This window comes from Periplaneta americana, chromosome 1 (assembly GCF_040183065.1).
Source record: "Periplaneta americana isolate PAMFEO1 chromosome 1, P.americana_PAMFEO1_priV1, whole genome shotgun sequence".
NCBI classification, from domain to species: domain Eukaryota; kingdom Metazoa; phylum Arthropoda; class Insecta; order Blattodea; family Blattidae; genus Periplaneta; species Periplaneta americana.
In genome coordinates this window covers 170,017,688-170,042,964 of record NC_091117.1, presented here as the reverse complement: position 1 = coordinate 170,042,964, position 25,277 = coordinate 170,017,688, and the positions used below count along the sequence as shown (strand labels likewise).

The window sequence follows — 25,277 nt, the reverse complement described above, 5'->3', positions numbered from 1 at the left end:
AGGAACTAGGCCTAAAATGACATACCTTAAGGAAATCTTAAAAAAAATATGTATTCTTACCAAATTTGTTTTGGTCAATTATATATAACTGATACTACAACATTAACACATATATTAAAATCAACAGAAAGTGGAAAATACTGACAATCTTTAACTGAAAGGCATGTTTGAAAATAGACAAACTATGTCATTTTACCCAAGTTACTAGGTTAAAATGACACACTTAAGTTAATTTTTACATAGTTAAAAAAAAAAATTGTTCTCTTAGATATACTTGCACATTCATTGTGTGCCCATGAGAAACATTTCTTGCACTGTAGCCATGTTTCTTCTGGTTTATATTGGCTGTAAAATTCATTGCAGTACAGACAAGGTGCATCGTTCTCAACATCACCATAGAAGTCACCTTCTTCATCTTGGTCCCCATTGCTTAGATCAAACTGAAGCTGTGTTTTTCCTTTGTTTGCTGAACACCTTTCTTCTACAGCTCTTCTTTCAGCTTCCTTTAATTTTAATTGGTCATTAAAAGAGATGCTCTATTTGGGACCCTTCTTTCTTCTCGCCATAGATCTAGTGTCAGAGGGAATCGGGGAGATCTCTTGCTATGTCACATGAGGTGAAAGCCTCGTTTGTGACGTTTCCGTTGTTGGAGCAGTTGTTGGTGATGGCTCTATCATATGTTCTTTTGCATTCCTTGTTGTTGAACTGCTCTTCTGTGTTGCACCCTTTGGTCCGTCTGTAGGAACTGCATTCGTTAGAGGTCTGTCTGTGGACCCTGCAGGACTAAATAAGTGATCAGGAAATATGTCCGAATTGAGTGGAGAGATTCTTGTTGAGGAAAATCCACCCAATGCATTGGTGATGGTTGCAGATTTTCCACAGACTTCAGAAAATAAGTCCGCAATTTGAAACTGTGTTATCACCCCTCCAGGATGGTTCCTCAGCCACTTTGTAACGGCCTGATCATATGTTTTCAAAGGCCCGAAGAAAGAGACATCAAGTGGCTGGAGTCGGTGGGTGCAGTGACGAGGGAAGGCTAACATGACGTGTAATCAGTGTTTCCAAACTCTGTGCACTATAGAGCTGTAAATCCAAACTCATCTTACAATGTTTTCCACAAAAGCGCTTTTTGGTGAAGTAGGTGCAAGTAAACTTCAGACTCGCCAAGCTTAGCTCATTCATAAGAGGATAAATCAGAGTAACAAAATTCAGTGCATATAAATATTGAAAATATATTTATTTTAGAAACTTTAGGGTTTTATATATTTTAAAGAAATCCCCATCTCACCTCTTTTAAAATCAGCTTTACGAAAAATTTAGTCGAGCAATGAGAGAGATCCCACTACATATTACATAATTTCACAGAAGTAATCACTAATCAGCCATTGTATGTAAACAAATTTGACACCAATTTTGCAAATCGCTATCGCCCATAATATATGGCTTCTCATTTCCAGTCAGGAACATGCACTTGGATAAAATGACATAGTATGTCATTTTAGCCAAGTAGATGGTATGTCACTTTACCCGGAATGAAGAAGAATAAGAAGTAGTTTTAGTACGACCTAACCTCTTTATGAATATGGATATTGTATTGCTTTTTATAGAGGGAAATATTCATGTTTTCAGTCATGAACATTATTTCACTAATATCTGAAGCTTAATAGAACAAAGAATACATAACATACCTCAACAATATTATATCGTCTTGCAATTTTTTCCTTTAGTTGCACCTGCTTCACCAAAAAGCGCCTTTGCTTGCTAAAATTTGGATGTAACCACTGTTTCCAGGTTCTGTGCGCTATAGAACTGTAAATTCAAACTCAGCTTAAAGTGTTTTCACAAAACACATAGTATGTCATTTTACCCAAGTATGTCATTTAAGGCCTAACTCCCCTATGTACATATATGTGCTGAATTCATTTTTGAAAAATATCTGCCAAGTAACATAGTTTGTACAACCATTCCTGATCATTCAAATAATCTGCTAGCAAACTGTTCTGGTAATTCAAAAGTGAAGAAACTTCCGTTCGAAGTTCATGTAATCGGGACAACGCTTTACCGGCACTTCTGTGTGTAATATTACTAACAATGACTTGTGTATACTACCCATATCTTCACACAGTATTTTAAGTAGTCAACACTGCGAAGGTCGTGCCTTAACAAAGTTGATCATTTTGATGGCGTTGTCTAGTACCTGCTTTAATAATGCTGGCATTTTTTCGTTGCGAGGGCGTGTTGGTGTAGTACACAGTGACTACTTGTTCAGTTTTTGATCCTTGTAACAGCGCCAGCAACAGGACCTACCATGGCCTTTGCGCCATCTGTGCAGACGTCAATGCAATTATCCCACGGCATCGAGTTTTCAGTGAAGAAGAAAAAATTTCAGTACCGCTTGTAGAGGATGGGAATGGCTGCAGAACAAAATATTTCATGAAAGAACCTGAAAATTCATACCACGCAAACATCATTAACATAGCTAATCCAGCAAAGACCGTGGATATATCAAGTTGTAACGAAAATTTCGTTTAACTGATAAGGAAAATCATGATATTTTTTTACGTCTTTTCATAGATTCTGGATTCGATTATGCAGTGTTATTTGATAAGGACACACTGGAAATCAAGTTTGCAGTTTTCTCGTCCACCATGCATTTCACTACCTTCACTAATAGTGGTTTCATAAGAATTTCAGCAAGGGTAAGGTTTACCACCAAGATTCTGATCATGACTAACCAAGTACAACGTTTTCAGTGCTTTCTCGTTGTTTGTTTTTACACGAGGTAAAATTTTGTTTGAACTGCATGGAGTTCGTCACTTTTTCTTTCGAAGTAGTCTGCAGTTTTATTTGTGAATTTTTGAATTGAGAAATGCCGTCTAAGCTTGGCAGGAAACATAAAACTATTGGGAAAAACTTTGTTACATATCACACAATGTAGACGTTCATCAGCAAACTCATTGAATCCCATGTCCAAATATAAATTACAATGAAATACATTAAATATGATATGTTACAGTTGTATGAACACTAATAAGTAGTGTTCATACAACTGTAACATATCACCTTTAATGTATTTCATAAAATCAATGAACACTATATTATTGACCTAACATGTGTGATTTATCATTAAATATAAATCACAATATTTTCGTTTGTTACTTTCAATACCTCTACACTAGGCACCGTAGACTCTGAGACAGGATCATGTTCAACATATTCCGAACTCAATTCCCAGGAATTCGCACTATCTTCTTTGAAGTAAGGTTATAGCTGTTGTTATCTCCCTTTGGCTGAGCACTGGCTGGTGGCTAATGACTCTTAGGTCTTAGGGAGCCCGTCTTAAGCCACAGTTCCGGTTCAACGAAAGTTTAGCTAACACATCTGCTATCAAATTAACATGTAGATATATAGTGTATATATATATATATATATATATATATATATATATATATATATTTTTTTTTTTTTTTGAGGTAATGTAACAGTCAATAGATTGTACATTCCACGTACCACAAATAACAAACGCTGCCTGCCCAGAATATAAAAAATAAAATAAATTTCGAGAATCATTGAGTACTTGGCAAGCAAGAAAGATCGAGATAGTTCCAGTGACCAGTAGATCTATTATTAATGCTTCCATGTAGCAAGAAGAACGCAAACTACTTTCTCAGAAAGTATTTTCCGCTTGATGGAAGTAGTTTCCGATTTCCCCACTAGAGACTAGACGGAATTAGCAATTTTTATCATCTTCGTAACTTCCGCGGACGGAGCCCTTGGGAATCATTCGCGGAGCCCTAAGGGCTCCGCGGAGCACATTTTGGGAACCGCTGCCCTAATCAATACTAGATGAAGAGTTGTGTTTTTGTGTGTGTATCTGCGCGTGTGTGTGTGTACCTTAGCATTAGTACATTATGTTAGTGGCTTGGCTTTTCTATAGCTGAACACAAGATGGATCCTTACATTTTGGCTTACTTTGGCCCATTGTGCGCCCTAGGTATGCGATGATTCTCCAAGTCAGGCAGGTGGCCTGGGTGGCAGAAGATACAACTAGAGACTAAGGAATGGACTATTTGAAATGATTTTTGAATCACTCACATGGACTGCCTCATGAATGAATGGATATATTTAAACAGAACAAAAAGTCGAATCTATTACAATAGGATCAAAATAAATGTTCTAAAATTGAATGGATACATTTTTTTGTAAAATGATGATCTGTGAAAATTATGATTTGAGCTCTTCTTGGAGGATAGTGAAAAGGACATCTTGGAGAAGGAATATTTTTACGAGGTTTGGAGAGAAGAGAACTGTAGAAAGATTAGTGGAAGAATTGTCAAAATGTAACTGATAACTGCTGAAGAGTGGAAGTGTCTGGAAAGAAGATTAGTTATGCGAGGGAAGTATTACTTCACAAGAGGGACGATCAGCCTCACATATGAAAGCGAGCTTCAAGTCGCATTCGATGTCTGCAAGAGTGCTCGCTGATCGACTTGCGGCACCACAGAATTCTATATCAGGTGCATTGGGGTCGCCAGGTTCCCATTTTTCGTACCCAGTGGAGTTGAGAGGTTGGTCTGGAAAACACCCAAAAACAATTAATAACTTACCATACTTTAATTTAAAATGTTTTTATGAAGTCTGTGTGCAATCCTATAGGCCTTTTTTTTTTTTTTCGGTTTATCATAATGTTGGTCCATATTCAACATATTTCGATGGAGAAATAATAACTATCTAAATAACTTTACAGAATCTGTTATACAGAAAACATAAATTTCAGAAAGGTGCAATCGTCTATGAAGCACTCTTGATAATAGTACTATACCACATATAATATTGAATGGGATTACTGTTAAATACAGTGAAACAGTTAAAAATCTTGGCATTTTTATGGATAGCATTCTAAATTGGAACACTCAAGTAACACACATTTGCAAAAAAATATTTTCTCAACTTCACTCCTTGTTCCAAATGAAAGAATTTCTAGTATTCAGGCACTTTATTTTTATTGTATTTAAGAGAATTTTTTTTTATTGGTTCTATATTAATATTTTGTGATGAATTTATTGTTATTTGTCGGTAATTCAATTTTTTATTAATATAAGATATTTTATATATATATATATATATATATATATATATATATATATATATATATATATATATAAATTAATTATTTAAATAAAATCAAAACCTAAAAAAAAAATAAAATTTTAACAAACTCAAAATGATAGTTATTATAAAACCAACACCAATTAAAAATAATAAAAATTGTAACAATACATTAATAGAGCTTATCCCCCATAATAGCACTTGGTCTAAAAAAGAATCTTATTCAGACGCTTGTATTGCCCCATTTTGATTATTGCGATTCCTTGCTAACTGATGTAAGTTCACTCTTAGCTGAGAGACTGCAACGTGTTCATAATGTGTGTGTACGATTCATTTGCAATACTCGTAAATTTGACCATATAACACCTTTCTTCCAGTTACTTTCATGGGTGCGTCTGAAGGAACGAAGAACAATACATTCACTGTCTCTTCTGTTTAGAATCATGTATACTTCTACTCCGAATTATCTCTTATCGCGCTTTCAATTTCTTACAACTCTTTGAAACCGAGATCAAGCACTTCTTTCTATCCCTTATCATAGAACGTCTTTATACTTATCTTCCTATACTGTAGAAATACCTCGCCTCTGGAATTCGTTACCTAATGATGTCAGGGGCTGCCGGACTTTATCACAATTCAAAATTAAATTGGAAAATTTTGTCTTAGTTAATGTTTTTAGGTATTGCTAGAAGTATTGATTTGTGTTTTTTTTTTTTCTTTTTTTTTAAATCTAGATTACAATTCCAAGTTTCTTGTTTATGTTAGTTAATTAGTTAGGATACAATTAATTATGATACTTAATCACTCATTTAAAGTTTGTGTGACTGCAACCTGTGTATATTTTTGTGTGTGTTTTTTTCTCTCTCTCTCTTTATTTCTTGTGTAGCTTTATTTTGTATATAGTGTATTTTTTTCTGTTTATTTCTATTATTGACTATTGATTTAACTACAAACGCTACATCTTTCTGATAATGCTATCACCTGGATGTACTCTTACCTTACTGGCCACCAGCAGCATGTCATATCTAATAACCGTTTCTCATCCTGGCGTACTGTGGACACAGGAATTCCTCAGGGATCAGTATTAGGCCCCTTGCTCGTCTCTATTTATATAAATGGAATTTCTAAATCATTTAAGTACTCCCTATATCAAATATATGGAGACGACGTTCAATTGTATATTTCAGCCCGTCCTGATGCACTAAATGATAGCATTAATAGTCTTAATCAAGATCTTGATACCATCTCTTCCTCGTCTCAACAATTTGGGCTCAAACTAAACGCATGTAAATCACAGGCTATTCTGTTCGCGAACCGTAGATTAATTCCTGATGTCAACGACCTGAATATTCCACCTGTGAAACTGAATAAAACAATGATCCCGTTTAGCTCTACCATAAAAAATCTCGGAGTGCATTTCGAATCTAATCTCAATTGGGATACGCATATTAAATATACATGTAAGAAGCCATTCTCTATTCTCCATTCACTAAAAACATTATATCATTATCCATCTAAATTAAAACACACGCTGGTACAGACACTCATTCTACCTCACTTCGATTATTGCGGACGTTTTGTTCAGTGATCTCAGGATTGATTCCGCTCAGAAACTACAGCGTGTTCATAATGTGTGCGTCTGCTTCATTTGTAATGTTCGATACTATGATCATATCTCACCTTCTTTCGAGAAGTTATCATGGCTTAGGTTACATGAGAGGAGAAATGTGTACTTATTTTCTCTCTTATATCGAATTATGCACACTTCATCCCCCTATTATTTATTCGCTCGTTTTCATACTCTCTCTCGCTATCATATAATTAATACTCGATCACAACGCAGTAACACACTAGAAATTCCACTTCACACATCCTCTCTGTATTCCTCATCTTTCACTGTTGCTACCTCTCGTCACTGTAACGCCTGAAGTCAAGGGCTGCCGAACATTGAAATCTTTCAAATCCAAGTTAGAAAATTATCTTATGACGAGTTGCCAAACTAACTTACTATTATGACCAGTGTTGTATTGCATGTTTTCACGTTATTCACTTTTTTTTATGTTCTAGTGATATTTTACTTATTTTATATTTTTGTTTTCATATTTTCCGATAATAGAGCTAATGTGATAAGTTGAGTTATATGTAATCATAATTTTCCTTACTGTGTGTACTTAAAAATATTGTATTCATTGTATGCCTTGTACTGCACTATTTTATTACTATTATTATTATTATTATTATTATTATTATTATTATTATTATTACTACTACTATTCTTATTTTTTATCATTATTATTATTATTATTATTATTATTATCATCATCAATAATTGTCTTATTTTTTATACTTTGTATGTCTCATTTATTTTGACCTGCTGTTGACATTTTATTATGCTTTTTTCTTTCTTTCTGTATGTTATATATTATGTCTGATTTCTACTTACTTGTTGTTTACATTTTATTATTATTATTATTATTATTATTATTATTATTATTATTATTAGTATTATTATCTTATTTAGTTGTGTGTGTAAAATTGTAATGGACTTTGTAAATTTGTAGTGTTTTTTATAACGGAGTTTTACTCCTGGTTGAGTGTTAGAGAAGGCTGTATGGCCTTAATCTGCCAGGTTAAATAAGTCATTGTTATTTGCAATTCCTGGTGTTGTGGAAGAGAAGGCCTGATGGCCTTAACTACACCAGAATAAATAAATAAATAAATAAATTCTCTATACAAGCAATAGCTGGATCATCAACTTCAAAAAGTGTCGGAATCCAGCAATCCAGGAAAATATAAATCATTTCAATTTAAATAGATCTCCTCACATTGTAATATACATGACAAATTGAGGTATGTACAACAGAAACGAAGCTAGGCAATTTCTGTTGGCAGAATAAGATTTGAAATGTGAAGAAAACAATATCATTGAGGAAAGCCATCATCCTCCGATCTTGTCAAAATTAAGCATTAAATATAGTTCAGTCAACACCGCAGTTAAAATCAAGTTCGTGGAATGATAAGACCTAACTCCGGCATAGAGCTACTGCAGAGGTAGAGTGATTTGATCATGTAATGTACGTTGTGCTATCCATACGTTACATAAGATGAGTTCCGGTGCAGAATGAAGGGACGAATAAAGGAAATATTGTGTGTAAGAGAAATTACCTGAGAACAGACACACTTCTGTCAAAGTTCGAACCTCAATATAGGAGATTACTGACAAAGTAAGTGTGTAAATAAATAAATACCGGTAAGTAAGGAATTCGACTATCAGTGCAAGCAAAAATCCACAGAAACACGTATTTAGCTAGAAGATTTGTTTAAGAACCATCCCATTATTAAAACCATAACTTACTGAAAATTGTGACGTATTGTCCCTTAGTCTTGAGGTCGTTGAAGCCTATATGAGCCCAGTCGTTCATCCAACCGGAAACCAGCGAAGGATACGGCTTCCAAAGATTCACCAAGGCATCCGCTTCCTTCTGCGAATTGATGACGACCAGATGCGCGCATTCCTTAACACATGTGTCCAGCGCATCGAACCATGTTTTCGGCTCTGGATGAAACTTGTAATAACCCAGTCCATCTAACAGTTGGTAATCCGATGGTACCTTGCACGTCTTCTCTGGACAGGCTGAAACATCAATATCATCATTATCATCATCATCATCATGGTTCATCACTGTAGAGTAACGGTTAGCATGCCTGACCGTTAAATGTGTGGGCCCGGATTCAAATCCTGGTTGGGAAAATTACTTACCGGGTTGAAGTCTTTTCCAGGGTTTTTCCTCAACTCATTAAGAGCAAATGCTCAACGTGGACCCTGGACTTATTTCGTCGGCATTATCACCTTCATCTCATTCAGACGCTAAATAACCATAGCAGCTGATAAAGTGTCGTAAAATAACCAACTAAAAATCATCATCATCAAAATGTCATGAATTAGCCTATTCAGATTTGTCTGTTAACCTCATCATCATCATCATCATCATCATCATCATCATCATCATCATCATCATCATCAAAATGTCATGAATTAGCCTATTCAGATTTGTCTGTTAACCTCTTTGAAGGTTTCTCTTTTTGCCTGTACTTTCTTAGTATGCTATCATTACAGTATTATTATTATTATTATTATCATTATTATTATTATTATTATTATTATTATTATTATTATTATTATTATTATTATGTCCCGCGCCGTGGCATCGCGGTCTAAGACATCCCGCCTAGGACTCACATTACGGAATTCGCGCTGGTTCGAGTCCTCATGGGGGAAGAAATATTCTCATGAAATTTCGGCCAGTGTATGGGACCGGAGCCCACCCAGCATCGTGATGCACTGGAGGAGCTTCAATAGGTAGCGAAATCCGGTTGCGAATACCAGGTATATGGGCTGGGGGGATCATCGTGCTAACCACACGATACCTCCATTCTGGTTGGATGATCGTCCACCCCTGTTTCGGCATGTTGGCGTGAGGCCAGCAGCCGGCTGGTTGGTCTAGGCCCTTTGCGGGCTGTAGCGTCACGGATTATTATTATATTATTATTATTATTATTATTATTATTATTATTATTATTATTATTATTTCAGGCATTCTCTAAACATGTACAGCAGTGATGTCAAAGAAAGAGCGCATAACGGACGTTCGATTCCTTCCCGTGCTTAAGTGCTGGAGTGGGATGCCGTAAACACAGATAAGAGCAAGACACAGGGGCGGACAAAGTGAATTATTTTCACACGCCTAGACTTGAACGGAGCAGTATATACCGCACGCACTGGAGATAAGCGAGCGTTGGGCGTCACTTTACTGCTGTGTTTATGAAAACTTGTGATAAAGCTAGCCCAGCTATGCGCTATTAAACGAAACATTACATGTTTTGTCTCATGGCCTTGCTTGTCTCTGCTAGGTCCCGTCTCACAGTCAGCTGGTTAGTTCACGCGCATACTATTTATTTTCTTTATTTGATATTTTCAATACTTTCTTTTCAACGGTGCACCAGTAAAAAATACGTTTATTTGTACTTTCAATGCGGAATCTAACCATATAATTTAAAAATATTTTTTCGTGGGCAAAGGCGTCTTAATGAAGAAAAATCTAAATTCCTCTATTTCCATAAAAAGTAAGAAAAACTGTTTACATGTCAATATAAACTTTAATTTCTCAGCATCAAAATAAACCATGATTTTGATCATTGGGTGAAAGGGTTTCGGAGCCACAACAGTTTAAAGTTGCTAATTTTGTGAAAATACGATAAATTAAAATATTTTTAATTTAAACACTATGAAGTTCTGATGCCTCAAACTTTGCACAAAGCATTGTATCATAGTTGTCAACGGACAGAAAAAGTTTCATTCTATTTAAAAAATGCAAGGTCAATTTTCTCTATATTTCGGTCGATTTGAGATGGAATAGCCCATACATTAAATTTGAACACTATTTATTTAGGCCTACAGGACTGTCTTCAATTGAATACCTCTTTAATAACTGTACTCGATTTTTTTGTTATGTAGCCCTATACATCTGTCAATTCAGTTTACGTATTTGGAAATTAGAAGTTTATCACATTAGTATATACACTGAACTTTTGTAAACTTTGTGTTTACAGCACATGTTTATGAATCATTTGTTTTTAATTTGTTGTTTGTATTTCTTTATGTTGGTGTACTTATAATTGGGGATAACTTCCTGTAAGGACCCTCAATAAAGAAATAATAAATTAATTTATACATAGTAAATAATCTAGATATTTGCACTTACGGTAGTCTGTAATGTATGTAATAATTTTAATCGTTCTTCCCCCTCGATATCTCTGTATGTTTGTTCATTGTATGTTGAATAATGTCGCTGTATGCTGCTTTTCTTACTAATCGTATGTTGTCCACATATTAAGCACTGTATTATCTCCTTCCTGTTCCTTGCATAGGAACTGCAGTGCTCATTCGAACTGGAACTTGTTATACGATCTCTTCGCTGGGTGCATGATTAATGCCAACTGTACATGTACAACCCTCACTGAAGCACGTATTCGTATCTGGCGCGCTCTGCGTGCTCCAGTAGCGCAAGCGTTCTCGTAGCGCATATACGCTCTGATTGACATCACTGATGTACAGCTATCAAATCATTTGGTAATTCTCAAGAATAAAAATGTAAACATTTTATTTCAACTACTTTCAGACTCAACTGTTGTTTTGCTGACAGTCTAAACTTCACTACCATATAGGAATCTGGGAAGAGTTGGTATTGTGTACTTCTATTGAATTTTGGACTAAGTTCTGTCTTAGAGATAGCCTACAGCCCACCCAACCGTTATCGAATCTTCATTTTTCAAGTACCATCTCGTACTACTGAAATTTCTTTCCTTTCTATTGCTTTTACAGTCTGTTTACAACACTAGCTTCCCCTCTGTCGCAAACGGTGGCTATCCTTATTTGTTAGGCGAACAATAATGGATCTTAATGAACTATCTAGAAATAAGACCAGTTATCATGTCTCTCCGGTTAAGGAGTTTCAGAATAATAAATATTAACTTGACTACCACTTCATGTATTTTCTTCAAATTTTGCACACTTATTTTACATGATTTTAGCTTTAATTTGATATACTGTATAATACATTTTTTTTCACCTTAAATCTGAGATCATAATCTAAAGATTGGTCCACAATGAACATCACAGCTGACTTCATACTAAATTTATAGATTTTTAAATTTGCATTAAAAATGTTGTTTCTTTGCAATGTATTTTACTAGAAAATTCTTATTTTTTCATTCAAATTTAAGCATTGTGGTCCAATCTCTAGAGACTATTACAAAGGACAAGTGTACAAATTTGGATGAAATCAAACAAACGGATCTTGAGATATCAGGTTTTTGTAACTAAAAATGTAATTGAGGGGCTGGGTGCAAGAAGGGCATTTTAGAGAATGTGCCCTTTTTGAGTAAAACGCTTTATTGTGTTCTCTGATCTGTTATGCATATGATCACCAAGTTTTAGTTCAATACTGTGATCATAGGGGTCAGGAGAAACCAAAATGTAAAGGCATGCATAGATCACATTTCTGTGCTCGGTTTCCTCTGTCATAAACTCAAGTAGGCACTGACGTTTCCTGCTGTAAAGTAGTTGCTTGAGGTTATGAGGTACTTGTTTGGTGTTGTGCTCAGTCTGTGATTCGTTTTTATAGTCATTTGGAAGAGTCATGAGTGTTACTACGGGATCCACAGCTTCTATGCACAGTGCGGCTGTTGTTGAAGAGAAGGTAAAGGGTTTGAAGAAGCATGTGGATAAAAGTAAGTGGAAAAGAAATATAGCAAAAGTCAACCGAGCAATATGTTGCTACAACCGGCACAGTCATAGCAAAGAAGAAGTTGCAAGGAGTCCACAACTGCTGTAACAAACAATGTTGTAAACACGCAACTACTGGTGAACAGAAGTCTCTTTTCCGCAACTTTCTATCCATGGCTGATTACGGGCAACAGGACATGTATCTCGCAACAATATTAATCCCTGTAGAGCCGAAAGAATGCACAACAAAACCCAAGAATATTCCTAGGAATTTAAACTGGAAATATGAAGTGATACATTTAGAACGTAAACATTCCGTTTGTAAGCAGTCTGTGATACAACTTTTCCAATGCGGTCCTAAGAGACTGCGAACCATCCAGCAAAAGCTGTATGCCAGGACATCATCTGTACTTGCTGACATGAGGGGAAAGCTTTCTAATCGGCCGAACAAGATTGCCTCACAAGTTTGGGATTTAGTACAAGAACATTGGTCAATGCTTCCACACAAAACCACACACTACTGTGCCGCCTCAACGTCGAGAAAATATTTTGATAATCCTGATCTAAACGTCCGGGAATTATTCAATCTATTCTCCGAGTTTTTTCGTGAAAAGACTAGACAGAGACTTCAGATGAAGTACGCAACATATCATCGATACTTTAGAGAAAACTCTTGAGTTCTCATTCCGGCAGCCTCGCACAGGTACTTGTGACTTCTGCGCTAAATGTGAGATTTTACTCAAAGAAAATATTCGAACGACCCGTGCAAAGCTGACTACCAGATTCATAAGAACAATGTCAATGCATACACACAACTCAAAGACAGAATCATCAGTCTGGCTAGTGGTGATCAAAGTTTTTTGGTTTTTGAGTTTGATTATGTGCAGAATTTGCATATTGAGCATATTTTTCCAGTACGCGGGCATTCGTGTTGTGTTTGCGACCGTAACTTTGGACTCTACGGGACTGTGAAAAAACGGCAAGAAAGACTTTGTACTCCTGAATCATACCTAAAGATATTTTCTAGCTGTCGAAAAAATCCAAGTCCATTTGAAGTTCGAGAAGGTTCACGTCTCATCAAGGACTGGGGCACAGGTCTGAACACACTATTCAGATCTCAGCCAACAAGCAAAACTAGTAAGTTTAAAACCCAAGAGAGTGTTCGGATACACTATTTTCATTTCGGCATAATGTCTGCATCCAAAACGTACGCAGCTGTCTTTGAACCCTTCAAGTATTGGCAAGACCACAATCTGGAACTTCTTGACTTCGGAGAACTTCAAGCACCATCCATCAAAAACAGAAAGCTAGAAGAACTAAGAGACCTTATGAAGTTCTTGTCAACTGAAGAAAGGGAGTGGTATGATAGGAACATTTTTATTTCTAATACTCAAAATGACGCCACTGAACATGATGACATAGATGTTGATTCAGGCAGTGACTATCAAGATGAACATCTGTAATACTTGAACATGCTAGTGTTTACAGTAACACACTCATTGTCTTTTGTTTTTATTTGCTTAAGGCCCAGTGCTTGTATTTGTTTTCACAACGCTACAAATTGTTAGAGAAGTTCGATATTTTCATTTGGTATAACGTATTAAAAGTTACAATTATTATTTTGTTTGGATTTATTCACAACACTTCATGTTTACTGGTTTTAACGTGTTCTCTGTAAGAAGGGCAGATTCATGGTCTTTTATTTTACTCGCTTTCAGTATTTCCTTTTCATATGCGGTACAAAATATGTTTGTAAGTAGTTACTAAAGACAACTATATTCCATATGGAATAAGCCTCGTTATTATCAAAGATGATTGAATAACATTATTACGGTTTGAATTTTCAACATCAATTTTCTCAAAACTTGCATTTGAGAGAAGTGCCTTTCTTGCACCCAACCCCTCAATTATTATCGGGAAAATGAGTCTAAAGTTGCGACATGTTTGTACTTACACTATGCACTAAAAATTTTCAAATTTTTTCACTATTCTTACTGTATAAGCTCTCTTAAGGATGCAGCAGATACATCCATGTGAATTGCAAACTGATGCCATAGATCTGAGGAGGCTGCAGAGGAACATCACAGGGAGGTGGAGGGTTATTCCTGTTCACACGGATTTCGTCAGACCTGGATGCTGTGGCTGAGTCGATAAGATGGTACCACACAATGAATTACGTGCTTGATGAGTGATCCTAAGGACTACAAAATCGTCCTGATAGAAGGAGGTTGGACAATAAGCCTAATGCTGCAGTCCTTGCTTATGGGCCTCCTCTGAAGGAAAAAAAAATATATTTTTTTTTATAGCTCTGCATATGCGTAACTGCTCTGATTAAAAAAGAAAATGTTCCGTAACCTGACAACTGTGTGATATTTTAAAATGGTTTCAGCAACGTTCTTAAAAATATATGATATAATTAGAAATGGTATATTTTTGCATGCATAATGTACCCAAATGCTGTCAAAATATGTAATTTTATGTTTAAAAGCATGTTAAGTACATTACCAGCAGTGAATTTTTTTAATCTGCAATACATTGCGAAATTGAGTACAAAATGGGAAATAAACGTTTCTGCGAAATGAGAGCGAAATTACAGTTCATGAGACATTTTTGTGTTAAAAAAAAAAAAAAAGAAGCGGAATCTATCTAAAGACCTTGTCACATATAGATTTTTACATTTTTTTTCAAGTAGTTTGGTCAACCCTCCAAGTTTTTTTTTATTTTAGTAGGTTATTTTACGATGCTTTATCAACATCTAAGGTTACTTAGCGTCTGAATGTGATGAAGGTGATAATGCCAGTGAAATGAGTCCTGGGTTCAACACCGAAAGTTACCCAGCATTTGCTCATATTGGGTTGAGGGAAAACCCAGGAAAAAACCTCAACCAGGTAACTTGCCCCTACCGGGAATCGAACCTGGGCCACCTGATTTCGCAGCCAGATGCACTGACCATTACTCCACAAGTGTGGACCTCCACCATGTTAGCTTTACAGTAGGTATGAATAGCACAGGAATGTGACTTGACACCCTCTTTGTTGTTATCTGTAGGCTAACCATTATTACGAATTTTCAACTTATTTGTCTGGTGCTAGAAGAAAATTGGCTGCCCATGTGATCTCTCTAGGCACAGTTTGCACTCACAAACAAGTTGTGCATTGTAGCGGAGATTAGTGGTGATATTGAAAAGTTTAACAACCAGTTCTCTCATGTGTACCTATTTTAAACATATACGGTATATGTCCATGGTAGTTCCAAATATTACCTAGAAATAATTTAACATCCAGTTAATCACCACTGGCGGAGATTGTGATTGAGTAACAAGATGGGCCGGGGTAATAACACACCATATCTTCTGGCATGTTTTGTTATGTTCACAATTGAAGGGTTGGGGGGAAAACCAGGCAGCTCCAATTTTTTTCATTTTTGAGCTATTTATGCACATAGGAGAACAAAATACGCTCTATAGTTTGGTCGAAGAATCAGGTAGTTCCAAGAATTACATTCACAGTTATAATGCATTTTGGACTGCCTCTTTCTGTACATGCTTATTGTTTGGCGATAAGTTTTTCTTCATTCTCTCGAAAAGTACTGAACTGGAACTGCCTGGTTTTTCCCCCAAACCTTTCAATTGCAATGTAATTTTATATGTTCCTTTACTTTTTCACTATTTTCAAGAACTGGAAAATCTGAAAGTGCATCTGTTAACATATTGATGACATTGGAATTTCTACCACCAAACTTTCTCTAGAAATATTCCATCCCAAAACGCTACGAAATGCTAAATCATAACATTGAAAGTGCCATAAAATGATAAATTTGATTTTTAAATCGCAAAATTCTTAATTTTAAGTTGTGGGAATCTACAACCTCTACGTAGGCCTATAATTCTTGCTGCACAGCAACGACTCGGTTTGCACGAGAGCATTTTTCACTTACACCACGCATTCGCGCAGATGAGAGCTAGTAACTTACTTGTCACTACAATAAACTTTTAAAATGTGAACTTTTAAAAAACTTCACATATTTCTTACAATCTGTTAGCTGAAGTTACCTGTGATGTTGACTGTTATGATGATGGATTCTCTGCCATCACAGTTAATCGTTTTCTGGTCAACATTCACTTCCCATTTTTTGTTGTCTACGTGTTGCAGTTGAGCCTACAATATGGGGAATACACGGACAGATATTAAGAGCTCCATGAGTTATATGTGAGTATTGCTCTTTGAGATCAGAGCTTTCTTTTCACGATGCACTCTGTTTGGTTCTTTATTTAATTTTGTTCAAATTTATGTTCTACTGTTTAAGGAAATAATTAACCATGAATGTAATATATGTGTAATTTTACTGCAATTAATATTTTTAATCACGTACTAAATTAGGAGTAGTTTCCTTTTTACTTTCTCTTCCATATTTATCAGTCATTGCAAAAAAGTAATATAAATAGTACAAAGTACCGTAATTTGGACACTTTTTTCAAGTCATCCTCTGTGTAAATCTGGGAGACCGTGTCTTAGTTTTACGACACATCACTAATAGAAAGCTTTAGCCAAAATTTGTGGATCATTTCTCGGCTAAGTCGAAATTTGGAGGTATCACAATGGCCCATATCAGTGCCTGAGGGTGCGTGGGCTTGTCCCACTCTCCATCCCCTAATCCATACTAGATGAAGAGTTGTGTTTTTGTGTGTGTATCTGCGCGTGTGTGTGTGTACCTTAGCATTAGTACATTATGTTAGTGGCTTGGCTTTTCTATAGCTGAACACAAGATGGATCCTTACATTTTGGCTTACTTTGGCCCATTGTGCGCCCTAGGTATGCGATGATTCTCCAAGTCAGGCAGGTGGCCTGGGTGGCAGAAGATACAACTAGAGACTAAGGAATGGACTATTTGAAATGATTTTTGAATCACTCACATGGACTGCTTCATGAATGAATGGATATATTTAAACAGAACAAAAAGTCGAATCTATTACAATAGGATCAAAATAAATGTTCTAAAATTGAATGGATACATTTTTTTTGTAAAATGATGATTTGTGAAAATTATGATTTGAGCTCTTCTTGGAGGATAGTGAAAAGGACATCTTGGAGAAGGAATATTTTTACGAGGTTTGGAGAGAAGAGTACTGTAGAAAGATTAGTGGAAGAATTGTCAAAATGTAACTGATAACTTCTGAAGAGTGGAAGTGTCTGGAAAGAAGATTAGTTATGCGAGGGAAGTATTACTTCACAAGAGGGACGATCAGCCTCACATATGAAAGCGAGCTTCAAGTCGCATTCGATGTCTGCAAGAGTGCTCGCTGATCGACTTGCGGCACCACAGAATTCTATATCAGGTGCATTGGGGTCGCCAGGTTCCCATTTTTCGTACCCAGTGGAGTTGAGAGGTTGGTCTGGAAAACACCCAAAAACAATTAATAACTTACCATACTTTAATTTAAAATGTTTTTATGAAGTCTGTGTGCAATCCTATAGGTCCTTTTTTTTTTGTTTTCGGTTTATCATAATGTTGGTCCATATTCAACATATTTCGATGGAGAAATAATAACTATCTAAATAACTTTACAGAATCTGTTATACAGAAAAAATAAATTTCAGAAAGGTGCAATCGTCTATGAAGCACTCTTGATAGTAGTACTATACCACATATAATATTGAATGGGATTACTGTTAAATACAGTGAAACAGTTAAAAATCTTGGCATTTTTATGGATAGCATTCTAAATTGGAACACTCAAGTAACACACATTTGCAAAAAAATATTTTCTCAACTTCACTCCTTGTTCCAAATGAAAGAATTTCTAGTATTCAGGCACTTTATTTTTATTGTATTTAAGAGAATTTTTTTTATTGGTTCTATATTAATATTTTGTGATGAATTTATTGTTATTTGTCGGTAATTCAATTTTTTATTAATATAAGATATTATATATATATATATATATATATATATATATATATATATATATATATATTTATATAAATTAATTATTTAAATAAAATCAAAACCTAAAAAAAAAATAAAATTTTAACAAACTCAAAATGATAGTTATTATAAAACCAACACCAATTAAAAATAATAAAAATTATAACAATACATTAATAGAGCTTATCCCCCATAATAGCACTTGGTCTAAAAAAGAATCTTATTCAGACGCATGTAATGCCCCATTTTGATTATTGCGATTCCTTGCTAACTAATGTAAGTTCACTCTTAGCTGAGAGACAGCAACGTGTTCATAATGTGTGTGTACGATTCATTTGCAATACTCGTAAATTTGACCATATAACACCTTTCTTCCAGTTACTTTCATGGGTGCGTCTGAATGAACGAAGAACAATACACTCACAGTCTCTTCTGTTTAGAATCGTGTATACTTCTACTCCGAATTATCTGTTATCGTGCTTTCAATTTCTTACAACTCTTTGAAACCGAGATCAAGCACTTCTTTCTATCCCTTATCATAGAACGTCTTTATACTTATCTTCCTATACTGTAGAAATACCTCGCCTCTGGAATTCGTTACCTAATGACCTGCCGGACTTTATCACAATTCAAAATTAAATTGGAAAATTTTGTCTCAGTTAATGTTTTTAGGTATTGCTAGAAGTATTGATTTGTGTTTTTTTTTTCTTTTTCTTTTTTAATCTAGATTAAAATTCCAAGTTTCTTGTTTATGTTAGTTAATTAGTTAGGATACAATTAATTATGATACTTAATCACTCATTTAAAGTTTGTGTGACTGCAACCTGTGTATATTTTTGTGTGTGTTTTTTTCTCTCTCTCTCTCTTTATTTCTTGTGTAGCTTTATTTTGTATATAGTGTATTTTTTTTCTGTTTATTTCTATTATTGACTATTGACTTAACTACAAATGCTACATCTTTCTGATAGTGCTATCACCTGGATGTACTCTTACCTTACTGGCCACCAGCAGCGTGTCATATCTAATAACCGTTTCTCATCCTGTCATACTGTGGACATAGGAATTCCTCAGGGATCAGTATTAGGCCCCTTGCTCTTCTCTATTTATATAAATGGAATTTCTAAATCATTTAAATACTCCCTATATCAAATATATGGAGACGACGTTCAATTGTATATTTCAGCCCGTCCTGATGCACTAAATGATAGCATTAATAGTCTTAATGAAGATCTTGATTCCGTGTCTTCCTGGTCTCAACAATTTGGGCTTGACCTAAACGCATGTAAATCACAGGCTATTCTGTTCGCGAACAGTAGATTAATTCCTGATGTCAACGACCTGAATATTCCACCTGTGAAACTGAATAAAACAATGATCCCGTTTAGCTCTACCATAAAAAATCTCGGAGTGCATTTCGAATCTAATCTCAATTGGGATACGCATATTAAATATACATGTAAGAAGGCATTCTCTATTCTCCATTCACTAAAAACATTATATCATTATCCATCTAAATTGAAACACACGCTGGTACAGACACTCATTCTACCTCATTTCGATTATTGCGACGTTTTGTTCAGTGATCTCAGGATTGATTCCACTCAGAAACTACAGCGTGTTCGTAATGTGTGCGTCCGCTTCATTTGTAATGTTCGATACTATGATCATATCTCACCTTCTTTCGAGAAGTTATCATGGCTTAGGTTACATGAGAGGAGGAATCTGTACTTACTTTCTCTCTTATATCGAATTATGCACACTTCATCCCCCTATTATTTATTCGCTCGTTTTCATACTCTCTCTCGCTATCATAATATTAATACTCGATCACAACGCAGTAACACACTAGAAATTCCACTTCACACATCCTCTCTGTATTCCTCATCTTTCACTGTTGCTACCTCTCGTCACTGTAACGCCTGAAGTCAAGGGCTGCCGAACATTGAAATCTTTCAAATCCAAGTTAGAAAATTATCTTATGACGAGTTGCCAAACTAACTTACTATTATGACCAGTGTTGTATTGCATGTTTTCACGTTATTCACTTTTTTTTATGTTCTAGTGATATTTTACTTATTTTATATTTTTGTTTTCATATTTTCCGATAATAGAGCTAATGTGATAAGTTGAGTTATATATAATCATAATTTTCCCTACTGTGTGTACTTAAAAATATTGTATTCATTGTATGCCTTGTATTGCACTATTTTATTACTATTATTATTATTATTATTATTATTATTATTATTATTATTATTGTTATTATTATTGCTATTCTTATTTTTTATCATTATTATTAATATTATTATTATTATTATTATTATTATTATTATTATTATTATCATCATCATCATCATCAATAATTGTCTTATTTTTTATACTTTGTATGTCTCATTTACTTTGACCTGTTGTTGACATTTTATTATGCTTTTTTCTTTCTTTCTGTATGTTATATATTATGTCTGATTTCTACTTACTTGTTTACATTTTATTATTATTATTATTATTATTATTATTATTATTATTATTATTATTATTATTATTATTATTATCTTATTTAGTTGTGTGTGTAAAATTGTAATGTACTTTGTAAATTTGTAGTTTTTTTTTATAACGGAGTTTTACTCCTGGTTGAGTGTTAGAGAAGGCTGTATGGCCTTAACTCTGCCAGGTTAAATAAGTCATTGTTATAATTATTATTATTATTATTATTATTATTATTATTATTATTATCATCATCATCATCAATAATTCTCTTATTTTTTATACTTTGTATGTCTCATTTACTTTGACCTGCTGTTGACATTTTATTATGCTTTTTTCTTTCTTTCTGTATGTTATATATTATGTCTGATTTCTACTTACTTGTTTACATTTTATTATTATTATTATTATTATTATTATTATTATTATTATTATTATTATTATTATTATTATTATCTTATTTAGTTGTGTGTGTAAAATTGTAATGTACTTTGTAAATTTGTAGTTTTTTTTTATAAGGGAGTTTTACTCCTGGTTGAGTGTTAGAGAAGGCTGTATGGCCTTAACTCTGCCAGGTTAAATAAGTCATTGTTATTATTATTATTATTATTATTATTATTATTATTATTATTATTGTTGTTGTTGTATTTGTATTCCTGGTGTTGTGGAAGAGAAGGCCTGATGGCCTTAACTACACCAGAATAAATAAATAAATAAATAAATAAATTCTCTATACAAGCAATAACTGGATCATCAACTTCAAAAAGTGTCGGAATCCAGGAATCCAGGAAAATGTAAATCATTTCAATTTAAAAAGATCTCCTCACATTGTAATATACATGACAAATTGAGGTATGTACAACAGAAACGAAGCTAGGCAATTTCTGTTGGCAGAATAAGATTTGAAATGTGAAGAAAACAATATCATTGAGGAAAGCCATCATCCTCCGATCTTGTCAAAATTAAGCATTAAATATAGTTCAGTCAACACCGCAGTTAAAATCAAGTTCGTGGAATGATAAGACCTAACTCCGGCATAGAGCTACTGCAGAGGTAGGGTGATTTGATCATGTAATGTACGTTGTGCTATCCATACGTTACATAAGATGAGTTCCGGTGCAGAATGAAGGGACGAATAAAGGAAATATTGTGTGTAAGAGAAATTACCTGAGAACAGACACACTTCTGTCAAAGTTCGAACCTCAATATAGGAGATTACTGACAAAGTAAGTGTGTAAATAAATAAATACCGGTAAGTAAGGAATTCGACTATCAGTGCAAGCAAAAATCCACAGAAACACGTATTTAGCTAGAAGATTTGTTTAAGAACCATCCCATTATTAAAACCATAACTTACTGAAAATTGTGACGTATTGTCCCTTAGTCTTGAGGTCGTTGAAGCCTATATGAGCCCAGTCGTTCATCCAACCGGAAACCAGCGAAGGATACGGCTTCCAAAGATTCACCAAGGCATCCGCTTCCTTCTGCGAATTGATGACGACCAGATGCGCACATTCCTTAACACATGTGTCCAGCGCATCGAACCATGTTTTCGGCTCTGGATGAAACTTGTAATAACCCAGTCCATCTAACAGTTGGTAATCCGATGGTACCTTGCACGTCTTCTCTGGACAGGCTGAAACATCAATATCATCATCATCATGGTTCACCACTGTAGAGTAACAGTTAGCATGCCTGACCGTTAAATGGGTGGGCCCGGATTCAAATCCTGGTTGGGAAAATTACTTACCTGGTTAAGGTCTTTTCCAGGGTTTTTCCTCAACTCATTAAGAGCAAATGCTCAACGTGGACCCTGGACTCATTTCGTCGGCATTATCACCTTCATCTCATTCAGACGCTAAATAACCATAGCAGCTGATAAAGTGTCGTAAAATAACCAACTAAAAATCATCATCATCATCATCATCATCATCAAAATGTCATGAATTAGCCTATTCAGATTTGTCTGTTATCCTCTTTGAAGGTTTCTCTTTTTGCCTGTACTTTCTTAGTATGCTATCATTACAGTATTATTATTATTATTATTATTATTATTATTATTATTATTATTATTATGTCGTATGCCGTGGCATCGCTGTCTAAGGCATCCCGCCTACGACTCGTATTATGGAATGCGCGCTGGTTCGAGTCCTCATGGGGGAAGAAATTTTCTCATGAAATTTCGGCCAGTGTATGGGACCGGAGCCCACCCTGCATCGTGATACACTGGAGGAGCTAGAATAGGTAGCGAAATCCGGTTGCGAATACCAGGTATATGGGCTGGGGGGATCATCGTGCTAACCACACGATACCTCCATTCTGGTTGGATGATCGTCCACCCCTGTTACGGCATGTTGGCGTGAGGCCAGCAGCCGGCTAGTTGGTCTAGCCCTTCGTGGGCTGTAGCGCCATGGATTATTATTATTATTATTATTATTATTATTATTATTATTATTATTATTATCATTATTATTATTATTATTATTAATATTATTTCAGGCATTCTCTAAACATGTACAGCTATCAAATCATTTGGCAATTCTCAAGAATAAAAATGTAAACATTTTATTTCAACTACTTTCAGACTCAACTGTTGTTTTGCTGACAATCTAAACTTCACTACCATATAGGAAGCTGGAAAGAGTTCGTATTGTGTACTTCTATTGAATTTTGGACTAAGTCCTGTCTTAGAGATAGCCTACAGCCCACCCAACCGTTATCGAATCTTCATTTTTGAAGTACCATCTCGTACTACTGAAATTTCTTTCCTTTCTATTGCTTTTACAGTCTGTTCACAACACTAGCTTCCCCTCTGTCGCAAACGCTCGCTATCTTTGTTTTTTAGGCGAACAATAATGGATCTTAATGAACTATCTAGAAATAAGACCAGTTATCATGTCTCTCTGGTTAAGGAGTTTCAGAATAATAAATATTAACTCGACTACCACTTCATGTATTTTCTTCAAATTTTGCACACTTATTTTACATGATTTTAGCTTTAATTTGATATAGGCCTACTGTATAATACATTTTTTTTCACCTTAAATCCGAGATCATAATCTAAAGATTGGTCCACAATGAACATCACAGCTGACTTCATACGAAATTTATAGATTTTTAAATTTGCATTAAAAATGTTGTTTCTTTGCAATGTATTTTACTGGAAAATTCTTATTTTTTCATTCAAATTTAACCATTGTGGTCCAATCTCTAGAGACTATTACAAAGGACAAGTGTACAAATTTGGATGAAATCAAACAAACGGTTCTTGAGATATCAGGTTTTTTGTCTAAAGTTGCGACATGTTTGTACTTACTTCCTGCACTAAAAATTTTCAAATTTTTTCACAATTCTTACTGTATAAGCCCCCTTAAGGATGCAGCAGATTCATCCATGTGAATTGCAAACTGATGCCATAGATGTGAGGAGGCTGCAGAGGAACATCACAGGGAGGTGGAGGGTTGTTCCTGTTCGCACGGATTTCGTCAGACCTGGATGCTGTGGCTGAGTCGATAAGATGGTACCACACAATGAATTACGTGCTTGATGAGTGATCCTAAGGACTTCAAAATCGTCCTGATAGAAGGAGGTTGGACAATAAGCCTAATGCTGCAGTCCTTGCTTATGGGCCTCCTCTGAAGGAAAAAAAATATATATTTTTTATAGCTCCGCATATGCGTAACTGCTCTGATTAAAAAAGAAAATGTTCCGTGATCTGACAACTGTGTGATATTTTAAAATGGTTTCAGCAACGTTCTTAAATATATATATGATATAATTAGAAATGGTAGATTTCTGCCTGCATAATGCACCCAAATGCTGTCAAAATATGTAATTTTATGTTTAAAAGAATGTTAAGTACATTACCAGCAGTGAATTTTTTTAATCCGCAATACATTGCGAAATTGAGTACAAAATGGGGAATATACGTTTCTGCGAAATGAGAGCGAAATTACAGTTCATGAGACATTTTTGTGTAAAAAAAAAAAAAAGAAACGGAATCTATCTGAAGACCCTGTCACATACAGATTTTACATTTTTTTTCAAGTAGTTTGGTCAACCCTCCAAGTTTTTTTTTTTTTATTTTAGTAGGTTACTTTACGATGCTTTATCAACATATAAGGTTATTTAGCGTCTGAATGTGATGAAGGTGATAATGCCAGTGAAATGAGTCCTGGGTTCAACACCGAAAGTTACCCAGCATTTGCTCATATTGGGTTTAGGGAAAACCTCAGAAAAAACCTCAACCAGGTAACTTGCCCCTACCTGGAATCGAACCTGAGCCATCTGATTTCGCAGCCAGACGTGCTGACCATTACTCCACAAGTGTGGACCTCCACCATGTTAGCTTTACAGTAGGTATGAATAGCACAGGAATGTGACGTGACACCCTCTTTGTTGTTATCTGTAGGCTAACCATTATTTCGAATTTTCAACTTATTTGTCTGGTGCTAGAAGAAAATTGGCTGCCCAT

The 25,277-nt window shown here is 35.0% G+C and overlaps 1 protein-coding gene across 5 annotated transcripts in view; it reads right to left on the bottom strand.

The window, feature by feature from the left end:
* The window catches only part of LOC138703908 (hemolymph lipopolysaccharide-binding protein-like), a 77,368-nt gene that overhangs the window by 12,496 nt on the left and 39,595 nt on the right, over positions 1 to 25,277 (bottom strand). For 2 of the 5 annotated variants that reach the window (XM_069832073.1, XM_069832071.1), the window contains exons 4-5: positions 22,161 to 22,439; positions 17,313 to 17,786 (exon numbers count right to left, since the gene is read on the bottom strand). The exons of 2 other annotated variants lie outside the window; for them this stretch is intronic. In XM_069832073.1, coding sequence (XP_069688174.1) covers positions 17,596 to 17,786; positions 22,161 to 22,439 — 470 coding nt within the window. In that variant the 3' untranslated portion in view covers positions 17,313 to 17,595. Of the gene's footprint in view, positions 1 to 4,101; positions 4,575 to 8,464; positions 8,744 to 16,445; positions 16,552 to 17,312; positions 17,787 to 22,160; positions 22,440 to 25,277 lie in introns of those variants that run through there. One more of the 5 variants, XM_069832072.1, reaches the window with a different exon arrangement.